This window comes from Nicotiana attenuata, chromosome 5 (assembly GCF_001879085.1).
Source record: "Nicotiana attenuata strain UT chromosome 5, NIATTr2, whole genome shotgun sequence".
NCBI classification, from domain to species: domain Eukaryota; kingdom Viridiplantae; phylum Streptophyta; class Magnoliopsida; order Solanales; family Solanaceae; genus Nicotiana; species Nicotiana attenuata.
In genome coordinates this window covers 22,194,475-22,211,447 of record NC_031993.1, presented here as the reverse complement: position 1 = coordinate 22,211,447, position 16,973 = coordinate 22,194,475, and the positions used below count along the sequence as shown (strand labels likewise).

The 16,973-nt window shown below is 40.0% G+C and overlaps 1 protein-coding gene across 4 annotated transcripts; it reads right to left on the bottom strand.

Annotated features, from left to right (window-relative positions):
• LOC109226318 (urease accessory protein D-like) lies at positions 9,272-12,227 on the bottom strand. 4 transcript variants are annotated; one of them, XR_002068030.1, is made up of 7 exons: positions 12,064-12,227; positions 11,391-11,456; positions 10,743-10,817; positions 10,396-10,440; positions 10,009-10,198; positions 9,855-9,905; positions 9,494-9,581 (listed from the first exon to the last, which is right to left on the bottom strand). XR_002068030.1 is itself a non-coding variant. In XM_019391105.1 (5 exons), exons 1-5 carry the CDS (start codon positions 12,160-12,162, stop codon positions 9,285-9,287), a joined length of 579 nt encoding a protein of 192 aa, XP_019246650.1. In that variant the 5' UTR covers positions 12,163-12,227; the 3' UTR covers positions 9,272-9,284. The 4 variants fall into 4 exon arrangements, 3 of the variants coding, with proteins under 3 accessions (XP_019246650.1, XP_019246648.1, XP_019246649.1); XM_019391105.1 differs by lacking the exons at positions 9,855-9,905; positions 10,009-10,198 and having other exon boundaries at positions 9,272-9,578; XM_019391104.1 differs by lacking the exons at positions 9,855-9,905; positions 10,009-10,198 and having other exon boundaries at positions 9,499-9,581.

Sequence of the window (16,973 nt, the reverse complement as noted above, 5' to 3'; positions counted from 1 at the left end):
GGAAAGATTTTGGTCATCCTTACAAAGAGGGTCGTATATGGAATTTCTAAGGGTATTAGAGTTGTAAATCCATTTGGAGGACCAGATATTAATATTTGAGTTTATACAAGGATGCCATAACATGCCTTTGTTACAAGCTTTCCAGCCTTTAAGAATAGCCTTCCAAATGAAAGAGGTGTTAATAATACTTTTTTCGGGCATATTTTAGAGAAATGAGTTGTGCCCAAGGGGTAGTAGGGTTTTGCAAGAGTCTCCTGATGGTGGGCTACTATCTCATGTTTTAGTCGATTATTACATTCTAATTTACTGCACTTTAGTTGAGTTTGAGTTTTAATCGCCAGTATTTTGCACTAATTGTGTGTTTTATGCCTTGTAGGAGTGATTCCGAGCTATGTAGATGTTATGGAACGAATTCAAGTGATTTGGAGCTTTAAAGTCTGAGTAAAAGCCCAAGCAATTAAGTCGGGATCGTGTTCGGGGATCAATAGATGATAGTGCAACGAAACGAAGAATCGAGTAGGCATATTGCACAATGTCTAGTAAAATGCAAATAACTATTCTCTCACAACTTCATTTAGGCTCCAAAATATATGGTTGGAAAGCTAACTCAAAGAGCTACAACTTTCATCTTTTACGGTTTTTCACATTCCCAACAGAACAGGGTGAAAAGTGCATGTCAAGTGCGCGGGCGCGCATGACCACGGAAATAGGGCAGAAAGTGTGAAATGTGCGCGGCCAAGTGCGCTGGCACACTTCCAGGTGCGCGGGCGCACACTTCCTGTCCAGGAAAAGTGCCCTTTTTTGCATAGGATAAAGTTTAATTGTTTGGGCCCACCCTACTTGGTATATATGCTTGAAAAAATAGTATTTTGAAGACCTTTGACATAATTTAGACCTAAGGAAGCTAAGGAAGAGGGAGAATCAAGAGCACAAGGATTTCACCATTCATCCTTACTCAAGACAAGGGTTTGGATATTTTATATTTTCCTTTCACTTAAACTTAATTGTGATGAATTTCTCCATATCCATGGAGTAATTCTTCTTTAGGGTTTGATGGATTTGGTGTATTGATACTTGTTTGTGGATAATTAACTCTAGTTTTTATGTATTGAATCATTTTGGATGTTTTGATCGTTGCTTCTATACTCACTAGTTCATGTAATCTAGAGAGGCATAACTTGTGATATTGTTGCTTTATATTTTGTTGGTTGAAGTATTTAATTCTTCTTAGTAATCGAAAGAGGCTAGTTGAATTGTTAATCAAACCTAGTTAGGAGAATAATCAAGAGAGGTTCTCCTAAAGACCAATCCACTATGAATTCTTGCATATTTTCACATGCTTAAAAATTGGTTTATCTTTTGAGGTTGAGACTTAATCGAGAGAGGAGTTTCTACTGAACAATTGAACTAACAACCAAGTGAATTCGAGAGACTCACTTGAACATTAGAAGTGAATTATCTAGAGTTAAATCTCAAACATTTGTCTTGCATCTATCCTATCAACCCTATTTTGTCCTAATTGATATCTTCCTCTGCCTACTACTTGCCTTGACTGTCATTAGTTGATAGTTTAGACTCTTAGTTAATTTAGTTTAAATCAGAAAACTCTCAATTGTTGATCATCTTGGATAGCAATCTAGTTACAAACTAGATAATATTGTTTAACTCCAATCCCTGTGGATACGATATTTTAATTTACTATATTCGACTAGAGAGCATATTTAAGTGTGTGTTTCAAGCTCGTCAAATTTTGGTGTCGTTGCAGGGGATTGGCAATCAATAGTATTTGAAATAGTTTGTAGTGCTAATTCAGGAATTAGGTATTAGTTTTTTTTCTTTTCTTTTTCCTTTTCTATTTTATTTTCTTTATTAGTTAACTTCTTTTCAAGATTTTTTTTAGTTTCCTAACAAGTTGAAGAAGATACTATAGATATTGAACTCTAAATGTTGTGAAGATGGAGTACAACCAGCCAAAGAAAATCGTTGAAGAGTTAGCAGCTGAATATTATCAGCGGTCTGCTATGTGTTTTAAATGCGGTGAAAATCATCTATGGGTTGACTGTCAAGCAGGTATGTATTCTTCAGATGGTTTGTATTTTGAACAGTCTCACTCTGTTTCTTGTCCATACAGGTATGAGGATTCATATGGGCACGATCTTGACTCTGGTTGGGATGAATACCCTTACTATAGTGAAAGCAAAGTGAGACAACCACCTCAAGGGGAGAATTATAGTTTGGAAGAGCTTGTGTATAAGTTCATAAATAAGTCGTTAGAGAGATTTACACAAGATGATGAAGCCATTAACAACCTAACTCGCAAGTGAGTCAATTGGCAAGCACAATGTCAGGAAGCTCATTGCATTGTGATGGTGAATATATGGAGGAGATACCCTGTGAGAATGAGTCTACCCAAGAGGATGAGCATCCACAGAGAGAGCTTTTCACTGTTCAAGAGGACTATGATTCAACTGAGATGATCGAAAATAAGGCTGTGGTTGAGTGTGAAGCAACGGAAGAAGAGTTTAAACCCACATCCACCTTTCCACCTTTTCAACATGTAGTAGAAGAGAATGAGAAACGAATGGTCTTGGATATACCAGAGGAATATCCACTTGACCTTTCCTCTTTGTTTACTTATTCTAACTTTGATCATGTGGATTATATTTTTGGGGATTTACAGGAAGATACATGGATTGATCTTGTGAAAGAATGTAGGAACAAGTTGAGGATGATCATGAACGAGCAATTCACCGCTCAAGATGAGGACAAGAAAGAAAGAAAAGAGCGGGTCTTGCAGGTATTCTCAGAAGAATTGAGTTTAATGAGCTCCGTAAAGAATCCCAAGGATCGAAAACAAAGAAGGAGTTCAGGATTAGGGGTGGAGTTCATAAGTTCTCGAAAAAGAAGAAAATTCAGGGAAGTTTCCTTTACCTTATGCTTTTTAGTTGTGTGTCACGGGGACATTCCACAACTTAAAGTGTGGGGTGGGGATATATTTGTATGATGTATGTATGTTAGTTGTGTCAGATTTAGTAGTAGAGACAAGAAAAAAATTGAAAACCATAAAAGTTTAATAATTTTTTATTTTTCCCGACGATGGATATCAGTCGAGGGATTTCTTGAGAGATTAAAGTCGAAAGAAAAATACCAAAAAAGATTTTCTTTTGTTAGGTAGTGTATTCATTCCCCCATGGTTTTGTTTTTGTACCGCGGTTCACTTCCAAGGGTTTTTGTTTGAACCGGGTGTAGTTAGTTTTTATTTTGTTAGGTGTAGGGAACCTTGTGCTATGATTTCAATGGGAAGCAATGTCTCTTGACTTCGTTATGCCTTGAGAATAGTAAGTGCTTTAGTTGTGATGCTTAGGCTTAGTTTTTGAATCGTGTATAAGTACCTTAATTTGTATGATCTTAACTTTGCTTAATTGCTTTGACTAGAGTGTCTTAATGAGGCCAACCCTAAGTGAGTCATATGCCATGTGTGTGTGAGATTTTGTGTTATTTTGTGCATTGCATTTGATGTAGAACTTATTGTTTTATTCAGTCTTGGAAGTGATATAGGCATTTCTTTGTTGAGCCAGCTATATGTTGTTACCCACCTAATTGTTATGTATCTTAGTTAACCCTTTTGATCATGTAATCCTGTTTCTTTGGCAACCACATTACAAGCCTTACCCATTTGTTTGAATTGAACATCTTTTTGAACCTTGTACCTCCCAAGAGCACTTGAAATCACTATGAACTTTGTGAAAGTTGAAGTGTGGGGTGATTGGTTTGGCTTTTGAGTGGATCTAATGAAATAAGGAGAAAGGTGCATTGTTTTGAAAAAGTAAGAGCTACTTGAGCTGAATAAGAAAAGAACAAAAATAGTTGTATTATTGTGCAAAATATTCATTGATAAGTGGTAACTCTTGATGTAATTGTGCTTAAAGAAGAAGCGAGTTAATGCATGTTGATGTCAAGGTGGATTATGGTTTGACATAAGTGTGGGATTTTTGAATGTTAAAATGTATGTATTAAAGTGCTTCGGGGAGGGGTGTAGTCACTCTTATATCTAAATGTATCTTACCCATCCCGTAGCCTACATTACAACCAGTTTAAAGTCCTACTTGATCTTTGACTAAATGAGCTCAATTTGTAGAGTACTACACTACGGGCAAGCCTATGGTGCATCTCTGTGGCACATGAATGTCATTTCTGAGAGCGAGTGAATTCTTTCTATCTTTAGTTCCCAATTGTTCTTGAATTTTATTATTTGTGGTACTACTCTCTTTTGTTGTGTGAGGGAACTTTATTCATGAAGGAAAGGTAATTCTTGATCTCCATGTTAGAGCAAGTGAGTAAGTTGTGAATAATGCATGGTGCTTATGAGTCAATTCTTGAGGCGAGGATGTTACACTATTGTTCTTAGTCTATGTCACGACCCGAATTTCCCACCGTCGGGATCGTGATGGCGCCTAACTTTTAGGATGCTAAGAAAGCCAACAGATAAAGATCTAATACGCTAACCGTTATCCAAAACAATAAATAACAATAATTTAAACCAAAACAAGGTAAAGAAGTGCGGAAATTTATAACCAATCTAAACACTAATACACGACTACCCAAAATCTGGTGCCACAAATTACGAACCTCTAAGAGTTACTACAAATACTAGTTTAAAGGAAATACATCTGTTCTCGAAATATAAGAAAACAACGAAGCTAGGATATATGGAAGGGGACTCCAAGGTCTGCGAACGATGGCAGATCTACCTTGGGTCTCCTGATGGATTGAAGGCAGCAACCCAACTCTGATCAACAAGATCTGGTACCGAAATCTGCACAGAAAGTGCAGAGTGCAGTATCAGTACAACCGACCCCATGTACTGGTAAGTGCCGAGCCTAACCTCGGCGAAGTAGTGACGAGGCTAGGACACAACAATAACATGAACCTGTGTAGTTAAGTCATATACGAGAAAATAACAACAAACGGAAATGTAGCAGATAATAACAGGAAGGGGGAAAACATGCTGAGGGGAATATCAGATCCTGACAATAGTATAGTAAAGGAACGCTGTAAATATCATGCTTTGCACCAACGAAAGTAGTAACATAGTAACAAGTGCACGGCATCACCCTTCGTGCTTTTACTCTCATTCTCACCATATGAAATAGTAGAAACGGCACGGCATCACCCTTCGTGCATTAACTCTCTCATAACATGGCACGAAATCACTCTTTGGCATTAACACTCACAGAATATGGCACGGCATCACCCTTCGTGAATTAACACTCATAGATATGGCACAGCATCACCCTTCGTGCATTAACACTCACAGAATATGGCACGGCATCACCCTTCGTGCATTATCACTCACTCACAAAACATTAGACGGCATCACCCTTCGTGCTTTATACTCTTCCTCACCCAAACAGCAGAACAATAACAAGTCGGCAAGTGAAATCATCAATAACCAACCTCATTTCAATGTTAAATTTCACAATATAAATCTACAATTGAGTCAATACTCAACCAATATCTAATTCCAGGAAAACATGATAAGATTTGTTTAACATGAAGAATAACCAATTTAAGCATGAACAGTACGAATAAAGAATACAACAGTCACAAGTATAAGACTCACTCGTATGCTATGACTCGACGACAACGTATAGGTACTCGTCACCTCACCTATACGTTGTACTCAACCACCAAAATAAGGCAACAACACCTAATCCCTCAAGCTAAGGTTAGCCACAACACTTACCTCGATTCCACGGCCAAAATCAAGCCTCAATCACCGCTTTTCCTCTAGATTCCACCTACGAACCACTCGTATTTAGTCATAATTAACTTAATAACATCAATTATTGCTAAAGAAATCAATCTCAATACACAATTATAGGTTTCCTAACATTTTCCCCAAAAAGTAACCGATCCCGGGCCCGCTTGGTCAAAACTCGAAGTTCAGACCAAAACCCGATTACCCGTTCACCCCCGAGCCTGGATATATAATTGGTTTTGGAATTCGACCTCAATTTGAGATCTAAATCCCCAAATTCTGAAATTCCTAAGTTCTACCCAAAAATACCCAATTCACCATGAAAAACCCTAGATTCTAGGATGAAATCTTGTAAAAAGATGTAACAGATTGAAAGAAATGAGTTAAGAATCATTTACCTATGATTTGGGGAAGAACTAGCCCTTGGAAAATCGCCTCTTGAAGCTTAGGTTTTGAAAAATAGGACAATGAATGAAAAATCCCGTCTAAGTCCCCGGCCGGTCGTTTCATGAGTTACAACCCCGTTTCCCCTAGTTCTGCTTCCTTGTGTGTTGTTCAGCTGTATTTTATTATATCGTGTTGGTTTTGTTGTGTTCGGAGTGATCTTGGAGTGGAATGAGACACTTAGTCTGTTATTTGGAAGCTTAAGTTGGAAAAGTCAACCGGATGTTGACTTATGTGTAAAAATCTCGGATGTGAATTCTGATAGTTCGGATAGCTTTATTAGGTGATTTTGGACTTAGGAGCGTGTTCGGAATGTAATTTGGGGGTCCGTGGTAGATTTAGGCTTGAATTGGCGAAATTGGAAATTTGGCATTTTCTGGTCGGCAGTGGAAATCATGATATCGGGGTCGGAATGAAATTTTGAAAATTTGAGCAGGTCCGTAGTGTCATTTGTGACGTGTGTGCAAAATTTCGGGTCATTCAAACGAGGCTTGATAGGTTTTGGCATCGTTTGCGGAATTCGGAAGTTTGGAAATCCTTAGGCTTGAATCCGAGGGTGATTTTTTCGATGTTGTTTTGAGTGTTCCGAAGGTTTGTGTAAGTTTGAATGATATGTGACTTGTTGGTATGTTTGGTTGAGGTCCCCAAGGCCTCCGGTTGAATTTGGGTGGTTGACGGAAAGTTTGGCATTGAGTTAATGCAGCAGATTTTGCTGCTTCTGTCATATCCGCACCTGCAGTTTGGGGATCGCAGGTTCAAGAGGGAGGCCGCAGATGCGGACAATTTAGAACTGAGGGAAATCCGTAGGTGCGCACAAAGGACCGCACCTGCGAGACCGCAGGAGCGGGAAGTTGACCACAGAAGCGGGTTCTGGGATTTAAGTGAGGATCGCACCTGCGATTGATTTTCCGCAGGTGCGGCGTCGCAGAAGCGACTTGGAGACCGCAGATGTGGAAATCGCTGGGCAGAAAGTATATAAGTTCCCCTTCGCGAAATTTGGCCCATTCCACCATTTTTTAAGTCGGGATTGAAGTTTTTGGAGGGTTTTGAAGAGGGAATCAAGGGGAAACTTGTTGAGGTAAGACTTTTGAACTTAAGACTCGATTCTATGGTGATTTTCAGTAGATTAAGCTTGGAATTTGTTGGATTTAAGGGTGAAAATTGGGGAATTAGGGCTTGGATCTTGAGAGTTAAAATTGGTTGATTGAGGGGTCAAACGAAGTTAGATTTTTGTAAATTTTGTATGTATAGACTCGCGAGGGGATAAGGATTCTAGTGTTGTGATTTTTATCGGATTCCGAGACGAGGGCCCGGGGGTCGGGTTTTGCCAATTTCAGAAATTTTGATTTTATTTGATAATTTTCGCGTGAGCTTTTTCCTTTAGCATGTATTGATGATATGATTCTGATTTTGGATAAATTCGGGGTGATTTGAGGCCGAGTGGAGCGGCAAGGGCATCGCGGGGTAGAATTTCGTCTGGTTGGGGTAAGTAACGATTGTAAATCTAGACCTGAGGGTATGAAACCCCGAAATTTCGTACTACTTTGATAAATGAGGTGACGCACATGCTAGGTGACGGGCGTGTGGGCGTGCACCAATAGGGATTGTGACTTGGTTCGTCCCGTGGCAACTGTAGAGTATCATATTTTATAAACTCTATATGATATCTATGTGTTTTCGAAATAACTCTGTTAACTTAGGTTGAATGCCATGTTTGGGGCCTTGTGTCGTACTGTTTGGACCCTCAGGGGTATTTTACTATTATCCTCACATTGTTGTGATAGAAAGCTTTATCCTCAGACATGGTTTATACCTGTTTATTGTTTAAATCTTGTTCATCACTCTATTTTTAATATATAAAAGTATTTTGGGCTGAGTTCCCTGAGTTTGTACTTAAATGCCCGAGTGGCTTGTGAGGTTGATGAGTGAGTGAGGCTGAGGGCCGGATTGTGAGGATAGTTAGGGATCGGGCTGCACGCCGAAGCGTTATATATATATATATATATATATATATATATATATATATATATATATATGGATGGGGCTGCATGCCGCAGCGATATGTTGGATCGGGTTGCACGCCGCAGCGATATAGCGTTTCGGCTGTAGGAGCCCCTCCGGAATCTGCACACCCCTAGTGAGCGCAGTCAACTATATATTTATGGATCGGGCTGCACGCCGCTGCGGTTATTATAAGGTACCTATTGAGCGTGAGTGCTGAGTGTGAATGCTGATTGATGAGAGTTGAGTCACGAGTGACTGAGAGGCTTGCCGAGGGGCTATGTATATAGGAGTGATACTTTGCCCGAGGGGCTTGTTTTATGAAATTACTGTTTTCACTCTTCTTTTATACTGAGCCTCTATGGAAAATGTTGAACAAATGTTTTAAACAACTTTCATTGAAACTGGAGTTTTTACTAGATGTTCATAATTTAATTACTTATTTGATCTTGTTATTCCCACTGAGGCTTTTATGTTTTGAGATGTATATGATTTTAAATGCTCGTCACTGCACTCAACCTTTATTTATAATTGTTACTTAATGAATTGGCGTACTCACGTTACTTCCTGCACCTTGTGTGCAGATCCAGGTGCTAGTGCATCCGAGTGAGAGTTGTTCCTTTCTTTCAGAGCATTTCCGGAGTTAGCAAGGTAGCTGCATGGCGTCCGCAGCCCTGCCTTTCTCCTTCCTACCTTTTAGTATTTGTTTTTATCAGACTCATCTTGTATTGAGTAGACAGTATCAGATTGTATCTTTAGTGGCTCATGACTAGTGACACCGGGATCGGGCAGTGTGATGTTTTGCATATTTTCCGCTTGTTTTGAAATGTTTAAACGGAAGATTTGTGATAATATATCATCAGTAAATGAATTAAGAAAAAGACCCTTATATGTTGTAAATGTCGAATCGGCTAGCCTAGTACTGCGATAGGCCCATCACGATCGGGGTGATTTGGGGTTGTGACAATTTCAATTAGCCTGAAGGGGAAACTCATACTTATATGACTATCATCTAGATTTCTTGCTACGGAAAGAACAGACTGAAAAACAGCTGATACAGTTTTTCTTATTAAAGAATTTATGCTACTTGCAATACATTAAGTAAAAATTTCTGGACTGATAAAAGGAAGAAGCTTACTGTATCAAGAAACAAAGGCTCATCACCATTATGAAAGATGTCATTCGTGCTCTTATAAAGATCAAAATCCCATTTTTCTCCTCTTTCATGACGGCCACTAGTTATCCAGTCAACATGAAGCAAACTTGAGTCTGAGACAACTTTGAACACTTGCCTCTGAGAATATTTTGCTGTGGAGAAACAGGTGACTGGATCTGGAATTACAGCCAAAAAGGCATTGCTTCCTATTCTTGCCTACTGCATGGCATAAACAGCCACTTTTACTAAGAGTTCTAGCAACGTATCAAATGAGACAGTTGAAATGAGCCCAAAGAAAAGAACAAATAACAAAAAGAAGATAATGATATGCTCTTTAGGACTTGCTACATGTTCTCCAACAAGCCTCATTATCGGTCATCCGTTAACAAAAAAAAATAGATAGCTATATATTCTTTTTTTGATGAAGCTATATATTCTCTGTCTTGTTCCTAATTAATTGGAAGTGCTGTTGAAGAATGTCAAGACGGATACCTTTATATAATTTAGAGCCGACGATCACACCATAGTATCCTTTTCTTATGGCTGCATTTGAAAGCTGTTATGTATCCTTTTTTCATGACTTTTCATTTATAAGTCTATATCAACTTCTTAAAATACATAAGAATGTATTATGAAGGAAAGTTACCTCAAATAATTTATCATCTCGTGATCTCCCCCTATTAACTAATACAAAATCTTTCAACCTCTAGGACTCCATTATCACACAATTTCAACCTCACCGTTCTGACACCAATTTCAGGTTCTCATTTTCCTTTTCTTTTCTTTTTTCTTCTCCTTCAGCTATCTCTCCAAAACTTATCATTCGTTTACTTTTTCTGCATCATCAAGTTCAATAAAATAACTGTCAGTAAGCCTGATTTTATTTTTTGTATGCATAAAGTAGATTTTAGAATTTCTTGCCGTAAACCAGGACCAAACTTTTGGAATTGCTCCACAATGAACTAAGAAGATCTAAACCTATAAAAACACAAAGAAGAACAATTTATTACACATTTCCTCATAATTGCATTACCTCCAACACTTGTTCAGAGCTCTTCGATCCCACGGCTTTGTACACCTGCACCGGAAATTTTACTGTATCAATAAAATGTGTAACAAGCTCGGAAGCACCATGCTCAGGGGCGGAGCTAGAGTGCCGCGGGTTCGCCGAACCCAGTAACTTTGGTTCAAACCCTGTATATGTCTTTAAAAATCCATTGAATATGGATAAATTATTAATTTTAAACCCAATAACTTAAGACGATTAGAATCCCGAACCCATAAACTTGAAATCTTGGCTCCGCCTGCTAAGAACATTTATGCATGAAGAAGTAATCAACCTATCTATTTAAAAATAATCAAACTTCCAAAGACTTTAACCTTAGTAGAAGCTTGAGTGGTCAAAACAGTGGTGCAACAATCTCCAACTGTAATATCACATGCTATAGAATCTCCCTAGAAGTAAACATATACCAATGTTACATTAGCTTTAATCATATACACTAAATAAATACTATTGAAATGTGTGATCATCTCATCTAAAAGCTTAAGTTGTTAGCCAGATCACACATTCCCTCAGCTACAGGACTGATTATTTTTCTTTTTGCCAAAGCACGTGAAAATTCTTTTTGATAGTAGGTGGCGTCGAGACTCTAGCAAAGAATCTTTGTCTCTCTGATGCAGTGTTGAAATGTTTGATTATTTTATCTAAAAGCATAAGTTATTAAAGAGGGCACAATTAATTTACTTATTTATGTCTTCGACAAAATAAAACCCACAGAGCTATGTTGCGCGGACTCTCCAAAATGTAGCCGAACCCATGTCGGATCCTTCAAAAATGCACTACTTTTGGAGGATCCGACACGTATTCGGCCACATTTTCGGAGAGTCCGAGCAACATAGCCAGAATGTGAATCACCATAATGCTAGTAAGAAAATCTATTTTTTAACAGCCACAATTTCCTAAGAACAAACTTACAATCCTGGGTTCTGGGGATTGGGTAGGGGGAAGGGGAGCAGGTGACTTACAGAGACAATTCCTCCACCATAAGTGATGGTGTAAATCCAAACAGCATCTGTTTCAGAAGAACCCACCTAAAACAAACAATGAAATTGAGAAAAACAAATCAAGATTATCACTTTCAATGACAGAGGCAATTGTATTGCAGATATAGTGCATATTGAGCTAAATAGGTGTATTAAATTTCCACCAAATACCAACTTTTATAAAAGCTGGAAAATGATGTCTCAAGGGAATGGTCGTTTGGTTTATGGTCTAGTAATGCCGAATTATAATGCAGAATTGTTAATGCAGTGCAAAATAATGAAGGGAGATGATTGTTATGAAATGAACAATAATATATTGATTGTTATGTAAGGATTTACTAATTGAAGGTCTTTAGATACTTTTATTATCCAACTATTACTAACATGCCGATTCTTATCTCACATTCTATCATGTGTAAAATAATCCATAGATTTCCGTATCTGAAGGGAGCCGATAAAATTATCTCCATGTTGTGACCTGTAGTGTCGGCTGCCTATATCACACCCCTTGGATGCGACCCTTCCCCTGATACTGGGTGAATACCGAGCTGCCCTTTTAAACCAGAATTATCAATAGAGTATCGAGTGTAAAATAATCCATGATTAGTGAAGACGAGCATAAGCATACAAAGAGATAGTTGATTAACAGACCTACCTTTCTGGGGATGATGAATTTGAGGGGATACTTTGAGAAGCACTTTGTAACTGTTGACTTCCCTCCTACTTTTTCCACTATCACTTTCCCTGTTTCCATCAAAGTTCCTTTCTGCTGTTCCTCGCTCTCTGGGGGTTCCTGCGGAAAGGAAAGCAAATGATATATTTCCAGTTCAACCCCCTCTATTTTTCCTATTAGCATATGATTTGTGTATTAGATAAGATCGATCGAATTAAATATTTTCTTTTACTATTTAAGTTATCAGTATCTATTTTTTTGGTTTTCTATGAATTATATTCATTATCAATTAATCATCAACAACATATTTGGTATTGGTTGGTTATGTCTGTATACGGTCAAAATCGGTCTTATTCTAGAACGAGGCATGCCAAGACTCGACCCCATGTTATATCGGACCACGGTATGAAGTTAGATTGCCAAGCTCGAGACCCAGAGATAGATACAATTCGAGGTAGGCCAAGATTGAAACCATTCAAGATAGAGATCGAGGGAAGTTTACCGAGCCAAGTAACGGAAAGCCAAAATATCAGTGATCGGGCGAGGATCACTGCGGAAATTTCGGCACGTATCAAGAAGAGGGTGATTAATTAGCTAATCATGGGATTCTTACTATACTTAGAATTGTATCAAAGGTAGGACTCCCCTACTATATAAAAGGGGTCTGATGATTTGTAAAAAACATAAAACACGCAATACAACGCAATATACCACCTTTCTCTTGAGCTTTCACTATTCTGTTGCTATGTTCATATTTTCAGTAGAATATTCGTTTGGTTCGAGGGCGACCTAGCTCGAGGGCCAAGTAAAATCACATGTCCTTAAAGCCACGTATAAATTCAATTATTATCCCTTTTTAGGGTAAACAGTTTGGCACCCACCGTGGAGCTAAGAATAATAGTGATTGTCTGGTACTAACTTTTGTAACACACATTATTTTATACATGTTCTTGTGAGTATCTTTGATTCCATGATCAGCATGTCAAACTTTCAAGTAGCACCCACACACACAGATAATGGACTTGGTCTCCATGGAGAGAACAACAACATAGCCGCCCCAGGGAATGGAGTGCCTCCCATTGACCTCGATGGATTCCCAGTCGTAGACCCAATCGACGTCAGTTCCCATATTGTCACTAATGTGAATTTGGTAGTCGATCCTGAAAGTAGCGTCCGTAGAGACGTTCGACCAACTGATCAGAACATACGGGGCGATGAAGAAGGTGGGATAAGTCTTCGAGTGATATTCGAAATGTTGCAGACTCAATAAGCTGCAATAGCACAACTCCAAAACCAGAACCATGCACCAAGAAGGATCAATCCCGAGCCATCACAGGAAGTTGTTTGTAGGGCCGAATAGGTTCCAAAGAGATCGAATGGATGTGAATCAGGGACCGATCCCGCAATCATGAAGATGCTCGAGGAACTAACAAAGCGAATTGAATCGGGGGAGAAGAAAATTGAAGCAAATGACAAAAAGGTGGAAACCTATAATTCCAGGGTTGATCAAATTCCGGGGGCACCCCCGATTTTGAAGGGTTTGGATTTGAAGAAGTTCGTGCAAAAACCTTTCCCCCCGAGCGCAACCCCTAAACCAATTCCTAAGAAGTTCCGCATGCCAGAAATTCCCAAGTATAATGGAATGACCGAACCAAACGAGCATGTCACTTCTTACACATGCGCGATTAAAGGGAACGATCTAGAGGACGAAGAGATCGAATTTGTATTGTTGAAGAAGTTCAGGGAGACACTATCGAAGGGAGCGATGATATGGTACCATAACTTGCCACCCAACTCCATTGATTCTTTTGTTATGCTTGCAGACTCCTTCGCTAAAGCATACGCAGAGGCTATAAAGGTCGAGACTAGGAAATCGGACCTCTTTAAGGTAAAGTAGAAAGATAACGAGACGCTCAAAGAGTTTGTGTCTTGGTTCCAAACGGAATGTATGGATCTACCACCGGTCGCAGAATATTGGGCCGTTCAGGCCTTCACCCAAGGACTAAACGTACGAAGCTCGGTGGCATCACAGCAGCTAAAGCAGATCTTGATCGAATACCCAGCTGTTACCTAGGCCGATGTGCATAATCGATACCGATAAAAAATTAGGGTCGAAGGCGATCAGCTAGGGAGCCCTTCCGGGTCCGTTTATCCTATCAGGTCTATCGATAGAGTTAAAAGGGACATCGACCGAGAACCAAGCTTGATTAGGGATCGCTACCAGCCATACAATAGAGACCGGAGAAGCAACGAGCCTGGGCGCAACACTATTCGAGGTAAAAGACGAAATGATCGAGATCAGAACTCTAGGGGGCTCATAATCAAGAATGATTTCAACAGGGACGTCGGGCCCAAAGAAACACTACAACTATCAGAATATAACTTCAATGTTGATGCATCTGCCATCGTATCAGCCATTGAATGTATCAAAGATACTAGATGGCCTCGACCTCTGCAGACCGATCCAGCCCAGAGAAATCCCAATAAGATGTGCAAATATCATGGCACCCATGGCCATAGAACAGAAGATTGCAGGCAGCTAAGGGAGGAAGCAGCCCGGTTGTTCAACGAGGGGCACCTTCGGGAGTTCTTAAGCGATCGGGCCAAGAATCACTTCAAAAGCAGGTATTCAAACAGACAGAACGAGCAAGAAGAGCCACTACACGTGATTCACATGATTATTGGAGGGGTCGATATTCCTGAAGGATCGTATTAAAACGCACTAAGGTGTCGGTTACAAGGGAGAAGCGAACTCGGGATCACGTACCCAAAGGAACCTTGCCTTTCAATGACAAGGATGCAGAAGGTATTGTGCAACCACATAACAATGCACTGGTAATATCTGTACTTATGATAAGACTCAAGTTAAACGTGTTTTAATTGATCCAGGTAGATCGGCCAACATTATTCGATCAAGGGTCGTAGAACAACTCGGCCTGCAGGATCAGGTTGTGCCCCCAGCCCGAGTGCTGAACGGCTTCAACATGGCGTGTGAAACCACCAAAGGCGAAATAACTTTACTAGTGAACGTGGCTGGGACCATCCAAGATACAAAGTTCCATGTGATAGAGGGAGATATGAGGTACAATGCCCTATTCGGGAGGCCATGGATCCACAACATGAGGGCGGTGCCCTCGAACCTTCACTAGATTCTAAAGTTCCCGACGGTAGATGGAGTCAAAACATTCTACGGAGAACAACCCGCCACCAAGGAAATGTTTGCCTTCGACGAAGTAATACCGATATCGGCACTCTCATCAATGAAGGGGTCAAATTCGAAGGGAAAACAGGAAGTCAAATAGCAACCACAGACACCGGCCTCGACCCAATCAGAGAAGCAGGGGACTGACGAGGATGATGACTATGGGGTTCCTTTATCTTTCATAGTCCTTGATGATTACGATGCCACCAAGTCAATGGTCGAAGAGCTGGAACAAATCATACTGGTCGAACACCAGCCCCAACGAAAGGTATATTTGGGCACGGGGCTAGCCCCCGAGCTCAGGGGAAAACTTATTCAATTCCTTAAAACTAACATGGATTGCTTTGCTTGGTCCCATATTGATATGATAGGGATCCCACCAGAAATCACCACCCATAAGCTAATCCTGGACTCGAAGTTCTATCCGGTGAAGCAAAAAAGACGACCCCAATCCGAGGTCAAACACACTTTCATCAAAGACGAGGTAACCAAACTTCTCAAAATAGGGTCCAACCAGGAAGTAAAATATCCCGAATGGTTAGAAAACGTAGTAGTAGTCCCTAAGAAGGGGAACAAACTTAGAATGTGTGTAGATTACAAATACCTAAATATAGCATGCCCCAAGTATTCTTTTCCTTTGCCTAATATCAATTGCGTGATCGATGCCATGAACGGCCAGGAGATCCTTAGTTTTCTCGATGCTTATTTGGGGTACAACCAAATACAGATGAACCAGAAAGACCAGGAAAAGACCTCGTTCATCACTAAGTATGGGACTTACTGTTATAATGTAATGTCGTTCGGACTAAAAAATGCTTGTGCAACTTATCAACGCCTAGCAAACTAAATGTTCGAGGAACAAATAGGGAAATCTATGGAAGTTTATATTGATGACATGCTAGTTAAGTCCCCGCGAGCAGGGGATCATTTGAAGTATTTGCAAGAAACATTCGGTATACTAAAGAAATACAACATGAAGCTCAACCCAGAAAAATGAACATTCGGGGTCGGCTCTAGGAAATTTCACGCCTTCATGGTATCCAATCGAGGAATCGAGATCAACCCCGACAAAATCAAAGCTATCGAGGACATCACGGTAGTAGACAAAGTAAAGGTCATGCAGAGGTTAAGGGGGCGCATAGCCGCTGAAGAAAAGATAACTTCACATGGACCCCGAAATGCCAACAGGCCTTGGAGTAGCTTAAGCGGTACTTAGCGAGCCCGCCGCTGCTTCACACGCCGAGGGCAGATGAGCAACTTTACTTGTATCTGGTAGTATCGGAGATAGCGGTAAGTGGAGTCCTGGTCAGAGAAGAACAAGGTATGCAATTCCCTATCTATTATGTTAGTCGGATCTTAGGAGAGGCCGAAACTAGATATCCCCATCTAGAAAAATTAGCGTTTACTTTGATAAACGCCTCTAGGAAGCTAAAACCATACTTTCAATGTCATCCCATATGTGTTGTAATGACTTATCCCCTTCAACATATTTTGTATAAGCCCGAACTTTCGAGACGATTGGCCAAATGGGCCGTAGAAATCAGCGGGTACGATATTGAGTATCAACCTCTGAACAGCCATCAAGTCTCTGATCTTGGCAAACTTCATGGCTGACTTCACACCTGCCTTAGTACCCAAGGTCGAAAGAGAACTATTAGTCAACTCAGGTACATCCTCGGGAATCTGGACC

What these genes read in the sequence shown, in the direction of transcription:
- LOC109226318 (XM_019391105.1), bottom strand. Translation starts at nt 12,162, where the DNA reads ATGGAAACAGGGAAAGTGATAGTGGAAAAAGTAGGAGGGAAGTCAACA. An exon ending in CCACTCAAGCTTCTACTAAG is followed by an intron (nt 10,441 to 10,742) that starts GTTAAAGTCTTT and finishes TTTCCGGTGCAG; the next exon opens with GTGTACAAAGCCGTGGGATC. An exon ending in GCTCTGAACAAGTGTTGGAG is followed by an intron (nt 9,579 to 10,395) that starts GTAATGCAATTA and finishes GCCATGCAGTAG; the next exon opens with GCAAGAATAGGAAGCAATGC.